General features: G+C 46.4%; 1 protein-coding gene across 1 annotated transcript in view; it reads right to left on the reverse strand.

Annotated features, from left to right (window-relative positions):
* Positions 1 to 477: 477 nt before the first annotated feature.
* LOC144098087 (neprilysin-1-like) overlaps positions 478 to 15,664 on the reverse strand; it is a 51,134-nt gene continuing 35,947 nt past the window's right edge. The window contains exons 7-8 of the mRNA XM_077630639.1: positions 2,201 to 2,313; positions 478 to 576 (exon numbers count right to left, since the gene is read on the reverse strand). Coding sequence (XP_077486765.1) covers positions 478 to 576; positions 2,201 to 2,313 — 212 coding nt within the window. The remainder of the gene's footprint in view (positions 577 to 2,200; positions 2,314 to 15,664) is intronic.

Here is a 15,664-nt window from a genome sequence, read left to right on the forward strand (position 1 = left end):
CACAGATCAAATCTCGAGCTAAACTGCAGCGCACTCGCGCTGTGCATTGCACATCGTTGTGTTCGTCAACTTCCATGTACGGCGCGAAACTAATCAAATCAACTTAAATTCGATCAGAGCTTAACCTGAGTCTAATATTGTTGCAAGACATTCCGACGAACCAGCAAGGCAAAGCAATGAGCCAACCAAGCTAAACACATGCTTTCGCCTGTCTACTCAGTCTACGTTAAAAACCCTTCCAGTATTTTCTTTGTTGCAGACGTCACTAACTTATGGTCTAATGTTGACGTCATGCGAGACGATGGTGACGTCAATGGGGGTTTTCGAACTACTGCTGCTGGGCAACAGAGGCGGGTTTCGTTGCCGCTGAGCAGCATGCTTTCGCATTAGTAACGAAGCTGAGCAGAGGATTCTTTTCACAGCGTAGCCATCAGCAGCAGGAGAGTCATATTTGCGAGATTTAGTGGAGCCCCGCATTTACATGAGGCGAATGCTTACCCTGGCGTAGTACTCGTCAACTTCAACCTCGGACATCACCCAAAGCGGAGCTCCTGGATTCACCTTCACGTCTCTCAGCTGAAAAGGAGTAATTCATACACATGAATGTAAGCAAAAATAAATGTCAATTTCAAGCGCAAAACTAGGCAATAAAAGAGCCTCCATATTAAACACATTCTAACGCACCTTTCCTTCTTTTACATGTCCTCCCGAGTGCTATAATGTTTTTTTCGACACCAGAACGCGTGTTTGTTTGCTAAGGTACCATTTGCAATGTTCGTGGAGGCTTTCTGACTTCTGTCATGCTGTCAGGAAAAAATTTCAGCTTTTTTATATACCACGTGCAGCCGCGATTCTGGAGCCCCAAATGCTGCGATCACGGCGGAACATGGTCTTGAAGGTTAGGGAAGAAAGAGACAACAAAACGCAAAGTGGTCACGAGGAAAAGCGGACAAACGCCTGCGCTCCCCAAGCCACCGACTTGTTGATCGCCTATTATTATGCTGCTGATAAAGTGGTTTTCTCTTTAGGATTTCTTTAGCCGCCGCGGTGGCTGAATGGTTATGGCGCTCGGCTGCTGGTCCGAAAGACGCGGGTTCGATCCCGGCCGCGGCGGTCGAATTTCGATGGAGGCGAAATTCTAGACGCCCGTGTACTGTACGATGTCAGTGCACGTTAAAGAACCCCAGGTGGTCGATATTTCCGGAGCCCTTCACTACGGCGTCTCTCATGGCCTGAGTCGCTTTGGGACGTTAAACCCCCATAAACCAACCATCTTTAGGATTTAAAGTCGCTAGATTCATTACCAGTGCTTTCGAGGCATGGGGTGCAAACAGAGAAAGCTGATTCTATATTGAAGTCATTGCGACCCTGTCTGCGCGGCGCAGCACCAGTCCAGCGTTTTCTCCCTGCGACCTGAATGGGGTGCACTACGGAGGTCCCGTTTTTCAAAGAATCTCAACTTGCAGAGAACGGCACGCATCAACCGGATTGCGAGCGAGGTGGCCGTAGGCTCCCTCGCTTATCTGTCCGCACAGCGCCTTTGGTTTAAAAAACATCTTGGAAAGATTTCTGGCTTTAGCCTAACTGGGCATCAGCTCGACGGAGATTTATTACTTATGTGTGCAATATTGCAGACCGTAAAGGCCCAAGCAATAGTGGGATGCCATTGCATAATCGCAAAATATACAAAACGAGGAAAAAGTGAAAAGATGCAACAAATGAGTGACACAGGTAAAAAAGTCGTTCAATCGCAGAAAGAACATCTTAGAATGCAAACACGTAAGGGGAGCCCAAACTGTTTCATTCGCCAATAATCCTAGGAAAAGAATAACATGTAAACCTGTTAGCGTGGGCGAATAATGGAGACACTTTATGAGGATGGTACAGCCTTGTGACTCCAGACGAAGGCGGCTGCAAGTACGGTGAAGGGTTAAGAGGAGATCCGGCTAGAGGAATTTAATTCTGGTTAGCTTCTCCAAGATTTTAAAGAACTTCATGCTATTATTCTCATTTATTAACATGGGGAGTGACGTCGATGTATAATTTGTATATGAAACGAACTAGCGGGGCCGCATTCTATAAGCTGTCTGTTTAAAAATAGTAATTTTAAAATGCTGAAGGCACGGCTAGTGAGCACAGTTGTTTTATCCGGTTCCTGGTTAGTGTTCCCCAGATGAGCTGTATAGTCCTCTGCTCTTACTTCGGGAGGTAGCCGCGGGAGATCATGCGTGTCTACCTGGACGTAGTTTCGCGCCATGCAGTGGAATGGCTGGTGGTTCACACCCATGCTCTCGCGCAGCTCTGTCACGTTATCTAGGGAAACACTTAGCACGGAGCTCAGGATGTGCGCCACAATTGCTGGATGGATCCTAAGAACGCTACCTTTGAAACGGCGTAGTGTCAGGCGCCACCGTGCTAAGAGCTTTTCCTTTACATTTCTATAAGCAATCGCTCAAACCGATATTACTGCAGAAATTCACCCTATTCGATTCTTTTCAAATTGTATTCACTTTTAAGCTTGATCAGTTTTCATTCTTTAACATGCATCTTTACGTCACTAACTTTACTTTAAGCCCCAACCCTTTGGTCGGTTTTTACAAGCCAATACTACAGGCTGATACACACTGTATTTGTTTTCTCTGCGCCATAATGCCCCAGGGACAGTGATTGTGATAGTCTGTCAACAGACATCGCGACAGACAGCGATATGCAAGGAAAGATGCAGACAGAACTGCGGCGAGGAAGAAGAGTGGTTTAAGGTACATTGCGCGTTGCTTCGACGTCAATTTTGGTTCCTATGCAAGACATTCACCCGTCGCGGTGGCTCAGTGGTTAGGGCGCTCGACTACTGATCCAGAGTTCCCGGGTTCGAACCCAACCGCGGCGGCTGCGTTTTTATGCAGGCAAAACGCTAAGGCACCCGTGTGCTGTGCGATGACACTGCACGTTAAAGATCCCCAGGTGGTCGAAATTATTCCGGAGCCCTCCACTACGGCACCTCTTTGTCCCTTCTTTCACTCCCTCCTTTATCCCTTCCCTTACGGCGTGGTTCAGGTGTCCAACGATATATGAGACAGATACTGCGCCATTTCCTTTCCCCCCAAACCAATTATTATTATTATTATTATGCAAGACACTCGTGCTATTAGTTATATCAATGTGCGTTAAAGCTTCAGAAGGTCGATATTATTGCGGAGTCCTTTAGTATGGTCCTTCTTTTTCCCTTCCCTTCTACCTTCTTTCTTTTTGCTTAGAATCTCCGATCCCTTCCTCACAAAGCGGTTGAAGTGTCCTGGAAGGAGAAGTATTTTCGCGCATCCCATTCTGTGAAATGGTACGAATCTCAAAATGGGGAGGTAAGACGCTCTTGTTCGCCGTAAGAAAGGCAAGAGCACCGCCTCCGCTGACAAGAGGTGATCAATTTTGCTACATCGCAAAAAGCTTAGTCAGACATCTGATATGTGGCACTGGTATTTCGCGTTGCCTGCATTGCCTAAACACGCGTAACTTTCGGTGTTGAGTGGTGGTTAGAGTCGGTGTGTGGGTGAGTGAGTTAAATGGATGGACGGACAGACGAACAGACGGACGGACGGGCGGCCGGATGGATGGATTGATGGACGGACGGACGGACGGACGGATGGATGGACGGACGGGTGGACGGGTGGGTGGGTGGGTGAGTGGATGGATGGATGGATGGATGGATGGATGGATGGATGGATGGATGGATGGATGGATGGATGGATGGATGGATGGATGGATGGATGGACGGACGGACGGACGGACGGACGGATGGACACGACGGACGGACGGAGCGGACGGACGGACGGACGGACGGACGGACGACGACGAACGGACGGACGAACAGACGAACGGACGGATGGATGGATGGATGGATGGATGGATGGATGGATGGATGGATGGATGGATGGATGGATGGATGGATCGATTTATGGATGGATGGATGGATGTACGGACAGCTGGGTGGGTGGGTGAGTGAGTGGATGGAAGAGCGTCCCTTAGAAACGGGGTGGTGGCCGTTGTCACCATGCTCGGCTTTTTTAACGCCATAGCACTAAGGCTCCCGATCTCCAGAAAATTCGCCGTCGTCGGCATCGGCATCGTCGGCGTTGAGAGCGAAAAAACCCCGGAGACGCAACCTAGTTGGGCCGCCTAGGTCGCGTGACATTGTTGCGTCATTACAGCCTGCCCACCTTACTTTGAGAAAAATAACCACCGTGGCAGGTGGCAGTTAAAGAAATGATTGGTCGCGAAAGCTTGCTGGTGAAGAACAACCTGAGAAGTGCAGCCTGGCAGCACCTGCCAATGGCAGGGCAGTGAATCATCGCTGAACCGCTCCACCACTGCTCGAGGAGTGGTGTGAGGACTCCCTGGGGTCTGTGAACGCAAAGTAAATAATGAATAATTAGCACATTTAACCCGAAGCTTAAGTATTGCAATCGATGATTTTATCACATCTTTAATGGCGTAATAAATAGGTCTGTAAGTGCGCCATTTTCTTGAAATACAATCTTTAATTCTGCACTTCTAACCTTATGCCAACTCTCAGTTTGGAGCTACCATATATTCCCAAAAATTTTGCATTTATCTCAGGTTCTTTCACATTACCATTGTTACCTATTCAACCTAGGGCCCCAGGAAGAGTGACTGTGCCTGCATGGACATCCGGGTGGATTCCTTCTCATTCGACCACGAGATGTTGAATCGTTTCTGCCGATTTACCACATACAGCATATGTGTCATCTTCTTGGTTAAATTTCTCTTTCTAGCTTCGCGATTTAAGGCACCCTGATCTAGCTTCAAATACGAGTGTACTGCCTCTTTTCTTCCTGATCTACAATTTCTAGTTTCTAGATAGTTGTACAGTCTGCTCGTTCTTCATTGAATAATCCAGATTAACTGCGTTTAATAGTCGTCGCTTAAAGTTCTTTATTCCTCCAACCTTACTGCCGCCATACTTACTGCTTAGTTTCCTACTCTTTTCCCGCCACTGCGAATCTACGCTGTTTCTGTATAATTATAAAAAATACCTTAGCTGCCCACCTGTTACCGTCCAGTTTCGTCAGGCGTTCCCTATATAGCATTTTAGTGCGATCTTCCCGTGCTTCGAGCGATGCCCAGTCCATATCCCCCAGCACTGCCTCATTTGTGGTTTCCCCGTGGGCACCTAGTGCTAATTTTTCAACAGCTTTCTTAGTTATTTCTAGTCTCGACTGAACTTCTGCCCTCAGACACAAAACCGCATTCCCAAAAGTAAGCCCTGGCACCATTATTCCTTTCCAAACACCTCTCAGTACTTCATACTTGTCAGCTCTTTTCCCTTTTGCTCAAAAGTCTGTTTGCGCTTTTCCATGTATAATTTATGTCTTTCGTTTACCTCGGGATATTTTCATTCTACCAATATGGGTATCTCATGGCCTTGTATTGTAATCACCGGATTAGTGGAACCGTTGAATATCATCAGAACTGAGTTAATTGCGCTAAACGTGAAGTCTAGAGCATCTCCTTCTTATTTTATAAAACAAATTCATTTTACTCTGTCGCCAGTTGTCCGGATTTTGCTTATTTGTTACGACTGTTTCCAATGCTTTCAACAGCATTTTCTTGCTTCTTGGACAAGTTGTTAATTGATATTGACTGAAATTTTGTCAGTCCCAGCGGATGTGCGTTTAGGACTATTTGGTTACGCCTTTTTCCACTTAAAGTTGGTCTGCTCTAAGCTCCTTTCTATTACGCTGCCTTGTGTTAGTACTTCATTCAAGGAGGTTTCCCCATCGTCGCAACTCTACGACTCAGGTAAAACTGACGAAATGTAGTTCACAGCGTCAACTCCTTCTAAATATTTTCCTTCTGTGTCTTGAACCCGTTCCTGCATTCTTTTATACTTTTCATCGAGGCAGCGTATACGTAAAGAGTTTTCTTGCCTCACCAGGATGCATGTGAAATATTTAAGCAATGCTGCATTTGGGTACAGCATTTCGCTTTGCGGCAGTGTCGAAAGTTGGCCCGTTGGTGTGGCTATTTCTCTTTCTGTGTGGGTATTAGAGTGGTTCAGGCATATAAATTACAACTGATGGGTGGCAAAAATTTTCAGTTGCTTGTACAAATGCAGCATCGATACTGCATCCAAGAAGTGATGGCTTCCCAAGCAGCACATGTAATCGGTCCAATATGCATGGAAATGCATGTTTAACTTTGGTCCATTGTAGGACCGGCCTTTGCCAATACGTTTCCAATATTGGGCCGATTACACATGCTGCTTGGGTTGCTAACAAATATAAATGTCAAAGAAACTGGTAGAAAGAAAACCTTGAAACAGAAAGTACGTCGCTAATATATACTAACTGCTAAAGAAAAAGGTTAAGCCAATGTTGGAGATTTATAGGACGGTTAAACGTAATATTAAAAGGGAAACCGTTTTTGACGATTCTAAATGGAGTAGATTACTTTTCGAGGCCGGGGCTGGGTGCTCGAGGACGACGTGTTACCGCCAAAATTTGACATCACAGATGAGATTTATTGTTCCTGAATGCTAGACCGCGAAACGATAGAATATAATGTTTATTTACTGTAAGACCCTCCAACCCTGCGTGAAGAATGTCCTCGCAGGAATCCGCAAAGCACTAGGGTTTCAGAAAAGGCAGGACATCATCGATTTTCAATGTGTAGAAACAAGTAAGAGGCGACTATAGGATTGCTAGAGAAGGTAAAGAAAAAAGTCTTAAAACGTCAAAAAAATTAGCAAAAATCGGAAAAAATTAAGCATGCAAGAAGTAATGTCTAGGTGGCCCTTGTGACGACTTCGATATGAAGGGTAGGTGACACGTCTCTCTGTTTGTCTTCGTGTTTTCTCCAAGGAAGACAGCTAAACGCGGAAAGCGTGCACAAATTCACGTCGCCTCGAGGAGGGGAGCGGAGGGAGAAAGTACAGCGCAACTCTGAACACTCATTAGAACCCGATTTTTGTCCAATGAGAGCCCGCTCCTTCTGAAGGGTTCGTTTTTTTCGTGACTTCATCATGACAGCGTGGCCGGTAACTAATGGCGGAGTCCAGCCGAAGATTCCGACTAAAATTTCTTCTTCCGAATCGCGGATTTCGTGCTGCATCGCGGAGTCTGGGCGCCGCTCTGAGTTGCCTATTGCAATGCGCCACGAATGCGGTTGACGATTTGTGCACTATTAAATTTTCCTTTCTGTGTGTACAATTGTTCCTTTGTTCAACTTTTTGCATATCACGTGCTGTGATTTACATGTGTGAGGTGCACAAAATATCCTCGGAGGATTTGTGAACGCGGTGCGTCGACAGGGGTGCGTCGGACAGCGCAGCGCTGTGTGTGGCAGCCCAGCGTTGCGCGTGTGCGCGCGCGAAGGGTGTGTGCGAGGCGACGGCGACAGCGAGCGCGGCGAGCACGAGGAGCGGAGGGGTGACGTGTGAAAAAACTGAGGTGTAAAAGAAGACAGCGCAGCGGATATCGTGTCATTCAAGCGTGGAAGTGGCAGCCGTCGGACTTTAGGTCCGTGCGGCCGTGGACCTCCTTTGGATCACCTACGCAAGCCTCCTGAGTTCTTTGCAAGTGTGGAGGTGGCAGCCGATGGACTGAGGGTCCGTGCCGTCGAAAGGCTCTCTTGGATAGCCTGTTTTAAGCCTCCGGCGTTTCGTGACGCCGTCGACGAGGCCTGGCTACGGTTTTCCTGCTGCTGCCAAGTTCTTCGGGCGATTGACTGGAGCCCACCGGCGTCTTCCTGCAGTTTTCTCTGCTCCTAATACCACCTGGCTCTCTTTCGCCGCTTCTGTCGTCGCAACGCCAGCTACACGTCGCAGTTCATCAACCAGCGTTCCGTACTGTCTACAAGGCATCCCCGCTTCACCTGGGACGCTCATTGCCGGACGAACTCTTTCCTTTATTCTGTAGTGTTGTACGTGTTGAGCGTGTGTTTTTCTTGTTTTCGTTTCCGTTTCTTATTGGCCTTTTTCCTTTAAATTATAAATACGGCTTCGTTTTGTTTTGTTTGATCTCTCTGTTCTCTTGTTCTCTTGTTCGAACATGCTCCGATAGCGTTCCCCTTTTGGAGAGCCGGGGACGCACTACAAATTCGCGACAACGTGCAAGAGTTACTAGTGTTCAAAGAGTTCGTAATTTGTCTCTTTTGTTGTATTCCACATGAAATAGTTCTAACAAAACGTGTACTTGTAAAATGTACAAATGTGATAATTAAGCAAGGCTGCACATCACCGCAGTGCTCGTTTTCCTAGTAAAACAGTTTTTCTGGCAGTCATCGAGTAAAGCGCAGTACATCTAGACCTGCTAAGTAAACGACATTCGATTGATGCACTCCCTCATATTCTATTTATCTGTTATATATGGACCTTAAGAATTCTCCAATCGCAGAAGAACCAAATACAGCTATTACATCATCATATCGTCATCTTAATTGCGTCCACAGCAGGACACGGGCCTCTCTCACTTATCTACACTTAACCATGTCCTGAACCTGCTGCGAGCTCCTTATCGGCGCAAACTTCCACCTCATACGTTTACCTGACTTTCTGTCGCCTCCTGCTACCCTCGCCTTCTCTCGAAATCCAGTTCGTTCCCCCCAATCGACCATCCCTTAATTTCCTCCGCTTCAGACCTATGCCAATGCCCGTCGCTCCGTTTTGATTGCAGCTCTAACACCTAACTCCCATTCGCTCCCTGACACAATGTGTTCTCTTCGTGTGGACACGTAAATTAAAAGTTAATTTACTCTATGTGGTTATCTACGCTGTCTTCAATTTAAGTTCAGGCCTTATCCATAGCTTCCATGTTTCTGTACCATAGGTGAGCACTGACTAGAAAACTTTTTGTATACTTTCCTCTTCAAGCCCGCTAATAATAAGCTATTCATGTCTTCAGAGTGCCTGCGCAGAACCCTCTACCCCCTTTTTATTGCTCTGGATACCTGACATTTATGTTTCTGATCGGTAGCCACTGCCCGCCCTTTTTTGTTCTTCCGCGACCATGTTTTAGTTGTTTTTTTTTTTACAGAAATCATGAGACCTACCGTTGTGCTTGGCCCGTTTAAGCCCGTGATCAGGCTCTGCAATTCTTCTCCTTCGTAACTTAGGAGGGCAATGTCAACAGCAAGTCAAAGATGTTTAAAGAATCCAGGCAGAGATAAAAACGAAACGCTAAAGTAGCCTATTTCATGTTAGCAACCAAGATATTAGTATATTCCGGAATTAACATGGTCCAAATTCAAGTAGAGTGCGTTTAGGACGCGAATTACTTTTTTCCTTGCAAACTTTGTTGAAATCACTTGAAGATTCGTACAGTCGTTTAGAACTCAAGAACTTGAAGAGGCAATGGGATGCCCTGAGGGTAGTCAGCACAATGGTGATGCATAAGGTTTGGGGAAAAGACATAAAAAAAAGATGATGTGTCTCTGTGTCAGTGACAGGGTACCAAGGAAAAATTTGATGTATTTCACCCTTTAAAGCTTTTCGTACACAGTTGGGCACACAGTGTATTCGCAGATTTATTTGACAGTATGTTGCACTTATCAGTGACTTTTTTGTTTCTGCTAATATTATCATCACTAATATCGCAAATAGGATGGTTTTATATATCATTCAGCGAACGTAGTAAATACATATATTTTACAAAACGCTGAACTTGGTGGCGCGTCGGTCGCCGTTTTGATGAAGAGAAATTTTGCCACAAGTAATAAAATCTATTTGTTTCCTTCAATTTCGACAGCAATGTGCATCTTCAATAACGAAAATTACATTACGTTTCTTCAGTTATTCACGTAACAAATCTCGTATTTCCTAACGCTGTAACACTTTGTAAGCAAGTTTACTCATCCCTGTTATATCTTAATGACTGGTATTTTGAGCTGCAAAACTAAAATAATCGTCTTTCTTGAAGCCCGAATATACTGTTTTGGCGGAAAAACACTTGTTTTTTATAGAAAGATAAAATGTCATTGAAAGAGTTAAAGCTGAAGATGCTCTTACAGTTGCTCAAAATGAAAGAGTGGATGATTAAGAACCGCTTCTAGTGTGTCCACCAGGAGCGTCTTATGCGGAATTCATATGCTGAAGCATATTCGAGTTTGGGAGGAACGAAAGTGTGGCATTTACGCAGAAGATGGAAGTATTAGAGAAGTTCTATATAAATAAAACGCATTGAAGGGATAGTTGGTGTTGAATTGATTCTAGAAGAGTAAATGAGCGCTGTATTTCAGGCAAGCACACACAAGATTGGGCGCTGACTCCAACAAAATTTATCCACACACACACACTACTACATTTATTTTGAAGGAATGCAGTGAGCGCATGCGTACTGATCGCCATAATAAAACACATTGTTTTATTACGGAGGCTGGACAGCATTTTATCGCCCATTCATTAATGAACTCATTTCAATTGCTCGTAGGGAGCCTGAAGTGGTACTGACGCACATGTCGCTTTTCTCCTTGGTAAACGATTAAAAGTAAGCCACGACTTGAGGACATCAAAATTCGAATTTAAAGTAATGATAGATTTGCACAGGTTTGCACGTGAATTCTCTGAATCATTTTTTTTTTCACCGAGAGAATCGATACGTGCATCAGCATTTTCTTGAGCCTTCATGCGAGCAAGTGAAATAATATTGTCACCGATAAACGGTCGAAGCACAGACCAGGTTTAACTAGATTTGCTGGACGAGGAAGACAGCAGGGCACTCGAGAGATGAAGGCTGCGTTCCAATACTCCCAAGTAGACGGCTACTTAGACGTCTAGCCGGACAGCCGCCATCTTGGGACGCGTTCCATTTCTCGGCGAAGCAGTCTCATAAGACTGCTTCGCCGAAGTCCACATCGATGCAGGCAAACTTGCTGTCTAAAGATGGTGGAGCTGATGTACGCGGATGAGCGAGTCGTGCTCTTGCGGGCGTCGGACTGTACACGGAGTATAGGAAAGGAAAAATGTGAGTCATTCCATTATGTTATTTGGTACGCAAACTAGTGGCTAATTAATCTTCGTGGACGTGCGATTCCTAGCAGTGAATCACGCAGGAGAAAAACGTGCAGTTGAGAGCTTTGCTAAAGCAGCGGATGCTGTAGGTCTGTTTACGTGATCCGGCATCTGACGATGCCGGATCTTAATTAGCACCTTGATTTTAGAAAATACTCGTCGCTGTCGTTGGTTTCCTCGACGGGCGTTAAGACGGCTGGCGTGACGGTTAAAAAATGTGTTCTTCTGTTGCTGTATTAGTTGCACCAACTCTTTCGCGTGCATTCTTTTTTATCTTTACACTCTTAGAACAAATACAGTATTGTGCGTTTTTATCGCTGACACTTTCAAAAATTTCCCCGCCTCAACCGCTGGCTCGTTTGCGGTGAAACTGCACACAGAGCTTGCGTAGTATGGTAACTTTTGTATCGTAACAAGTTTGACAATAGTACTTACTTAGTTCAGGCGCACATGATGCGAAAACGTAAGCGTCTACGAGAGATCGTCGAGCCAAAACCCGCAGACGATGCTTTTTCGCTGAGAACCGGCATTGGCGCCATCTGTTTTCGGCAGCGGAAAGCGTCATGACGGAGCGTCCTGCGAGAAAAAGAGCCGTTCTTCCGGCCTAATGTGTGTATATCGTTTTAATAGGGCAAATGATGAGATACGCCTGGAATTGGTTTGTTTTTCAGTGCTATAATTTGAAAATACTTAAGATGAAGCAAATGCCGAACGGCATATTCAAAGGGCCCGCGCTCTGCAACGCTCGCCTCGGCGGCCTAGTCGTGACGCTTTCCGCTGCCGAAAAGAGTTGGCGCAACAGCCGGTTCTCAGCGAAAAAGCGACGTCTGCGGGTTTTGGCTCACCGATCTCTCGTAGACGCTTACGTTTTCGCATCATGTGCGCCTGAACTAAGTAAGTACCATTGTCAAACTTGCTACGATGCAAAAGTTACCACAATACGCAAGCTCTGTGTGCAGTTTCACCGCAAACGGGCCAGCGGTTGAGGCGGGGAAATTTTTGAAAGTGTCATCGATAAAAACGCACAATACTGTACACCGGCATGTTGCGAATTGATTTTAGTCTTTGCAGGATTAAAGATCGCTGCTGTATTTAGGTCTCTCGCTGTCTCCGAGTGCCACGTGCGGCAGACAGCAGGTTTAATGTCACGTATGTGTTTTCCTTTTGCAGTGTATATTAGCCGTATCGCATTTTGCGCATATTGATTACAGTCTTTCGTATTCTTTCTTATGTTTACAGGACCGTCTGGACGAGCACGTTCGAGGAGCATGTACAGTTTAGCATCAATAATAAAAGAATAATCGCATATCACTTTAGCGTCGTCTTCGGAGACCGGCCCCGTCTGCTACAAGTAGACTGACCGATAGGCACATCCACCAGTCCGGTTTACGCGCAAATTCATTGCAGAAGAAATGTGTAAACTTGTTGAAAACACGTTTTTAATTATTGTTATTGCTCAGTTTGTGAAAAATAGTAGTACAACTGTTCATAAGCTTTAGTTACATTATTATGCCGCGAGGCGGCGTGAGCAGTAGACAAGTTCCAATACATGGACATGTAGACTGCTTCCTAGACGTCACACTAGACGTCTTGTTAGACGTCTAGAGTATTGGAACGCAGCCGAAGATCACAATCCTCTAGCCCCTAGAATGCGCAAGGCATGACAAGTCCCAGCGAAAACAGTTCGGCCGCGGTATGGCGCCACTGGATGGATTGGTACTGTGGCATTACTCCCCCTCTCTGAAGGGCAACGACTCGGTGCCGCAGCAACGAGAAGCAGGAAGACAATGGACGCCGCATGTCTCTCGCGGCTGGTGTAGACGTGCCTGAAGCGCTAGCGGGAGTGGTACGGCTTCATCCGTGCGACATGGACAACTTTGGAGGTAGGTCGTATAGAAGAGCGAATTGTTCCCTTGGGGAGAACTTCATTGTTCACCGCACTGACTTGGCGGAGTACCTCGTAGGGGCCAAAATATCTGCGCAGAAGTTTTTCGGAGCTCCCACGCATGCGGATTGGGCTCCAAACACAGTTTTGTTCGCCGGACTGGTAACTAACAGCTCTGCGGCGGAGGTTATAGGGGCGAGCGTCATGGGCTTGCTGGTGCCGGATGCGCTGTCGCGTGAGTTGGCGGGCGGCCTCGGCGTGACGAGCGAATTGGGCCGCACCCATAACAGATGAGGTACTAATAGTCGGAAGCAACATGGCGTCCAGCATGGTAGTGGCTTCGCGACCATGCACTAAACGAAATGGAGTGAAGCGCGTCGTTTCTTGTAGAGCAGTGTTATAAGGAAATGCGACTTAAGGAAGTATGGCGTCTGAGTTCCGGTGGTCGGCGTCAGCATACATGGAAATCATGTCGGCGATATTCTTGTTGAGCCGTTCGGTGAGCCTGTTCGTTTGGGGGTGGTAAGCGGTTTTTTTTGCGGCGACTTGTGCCGCTAAGGCGCATAACCTCCTGCGCAAGGGCTGAGGTAAACGCCGTTCCTCTGTCAGTTACAACGATGATGGGTGCACCGTGACGAAGCACAATATTTTAAACGAAAAAGTTCGCAATTTCGTCAGCGGTACCACGAGGGAGAGCTTTCGTTTCAAAGTACCGGCTGAGGTACTCTGTGGCGACCACAATGCAGCGGTTACCCAGCGCGGACTCCGGAAACGGGCCGAGTAAGTTCATGCCGACTTGGTGGAAGGGGAGTTGAGGCAGATCAATAGGCTGCAGTAGTCCGGCTGGCTTAGTCATGGGCGCCTTGCGACGTTGGCACTCGCGGCAGGTTCTGACGTAATGCTAGACAACTTCAGCAACCCTGGGCCAGTAGTACTTTTGGCATATCCGCGCCAAAGTGCGGGAAAAACCCAGGTGGCCAGAAGATGGGTCATCATGGCATGCCTGCAGGACTTCGTCGCGCAAGACCACAGGTACTACGAGGAGATAGGCACCTTCGGGTTGTAGTTTTTCATATACAGAACGCCGTCGCGCAATCAGAATGACGACAGTACCGCGTGAGAAGATTCACGGGGGAGACTGAGCGCTTCGTTCAAGATACTCAATGACAGGCCGTAGTTCACTGTCGTGTCTTTGGTGTTGAGCGAGGACGGGCGTAGAGATGGCGCCGAGAAAGAAAGGATCGACGTCGGGATCAGCTCGGTTGTCCTCAATCTTCGTCTTCTTCTTCTTCTCCTCAAGTAATATGGCACATACCCACGTGGGGGGGATTGGCCAAGGTATAGAGTAGAATGCCAATGAAGCATTTGCGCGGGGAAGGAAACGTCAGAAGACTGAATCAAGATAAAAAAATAAAAAAATTGGAAAAATAAAATGAATTCAAAAGGTATGAGTCATCCGGAATAGAATCAATCTAGTCTTTTTTGGACATGCGAAAGAATTTTGTATATAGCTAACAAGATAATCGATTAGTTGCACTTATGTAATCGTGAAGGTAGCCGCATACACTGCTTAACGGGAATCCCTTGGCACTCGCACCGAACGATAGAAGAACTGTAAGAGACAGAGGCAGTCCTAGTCTCGAAAGAGGAACCTCCAGATATTGCTTTCTCTGAACCGCGAACCGCCGGCAAGAGAGGAGAAAATTATCGATCGATTCAACTTGCCCACATGATACACAAAGGTTTGTCGCAGCGAACCCGCACCTGCATAAGTACAAGTTTAAGTGAGGGATTCTACATTGCAGGAGCGTCATGGACACTTCACAAAGCCTTGACTTACACCACCGGATATTCCATGGGTACTTTAGGTGTTGAAAGTCCACGGTATTGAGCAACGGATCACTCAAAGTGGCTGAAATATGTTGGAACCGCTGGAAACGTGAAGCTGCTAACAGAATTAGGTGAGGGATGGGATATATTACAGGTGCGCTGAGAGCTGACCTTGCCAATAAATCAGCCACCTCGTTAAAATAGACGCCTGAATGCCCAGGTACCCAGACCAAACGGATCTCGCGCACTGTGTTCGGAACAAAAAACCTAAGTGAACGAGTCAAGAAAGATTTTTCCGAATTTTGGAGAGAGACAATAACTGAAAGGCAGTCTGTAAGAATAAGAACCCGTGCGACATGTCTGGGAATTTTGAGAAGAGCCAAACCAATGGCCAAAAACTCTGCGAAGAATATAGGAGTATAATCAGGGATACGAACGGAGTAGCTCCAAGATAGATCCTGTGAATATATGCCAATCGCCGCCTTCTCACAGCTGCCGGAGGCATCAGTGGAGAGAACAGTATGATGTGGAAAATTCTGTAGGTGTTCAGAAAGAAGACCTCAATACGAGCGCCTCTTCTTCTTCTTCTTCTTCTCCTCAAGTAATATGGCACATACCCACGTGGGGGGGGGGGGGGATTGGCCAAGGTATAGAGTAGAATGCCAATGAAGCATTTGCGCGGGGAAGGAAACGTCAGAAGACTGAATCAAGATAAAAAAAAATTGGAAAAATAAAATGAATTCAAGAGGTATGAGTCATCCGGAATAGAATCAATCTAGCGCCTCTACGGCGCTACGGCACCTCTTCTTCCTTTCTTCTTTCACTCCCTCCTTTATCCCTTCCCTTACGGCGCGGTTCAGGTGTCCAACGATATATGAGACAGATACTGCGCCGTTTCCTTTCCCCCAAAACCAATTATTATTATTATT

This window comes from Amblyomma americanum, chromosome 7, assembly GCF_052857255.1.
Source record: "Amblyomma americanum isolate KBUSLIRL-KWMA chromosome 7, ASM5285725v1, whole genome shotgun sequence".
NCBI lineage: Eukaryota > Metazoa > Arthropoda > Arachnida > Ixodida > Ixodidae > Amblyomma > Amblyomma americanum.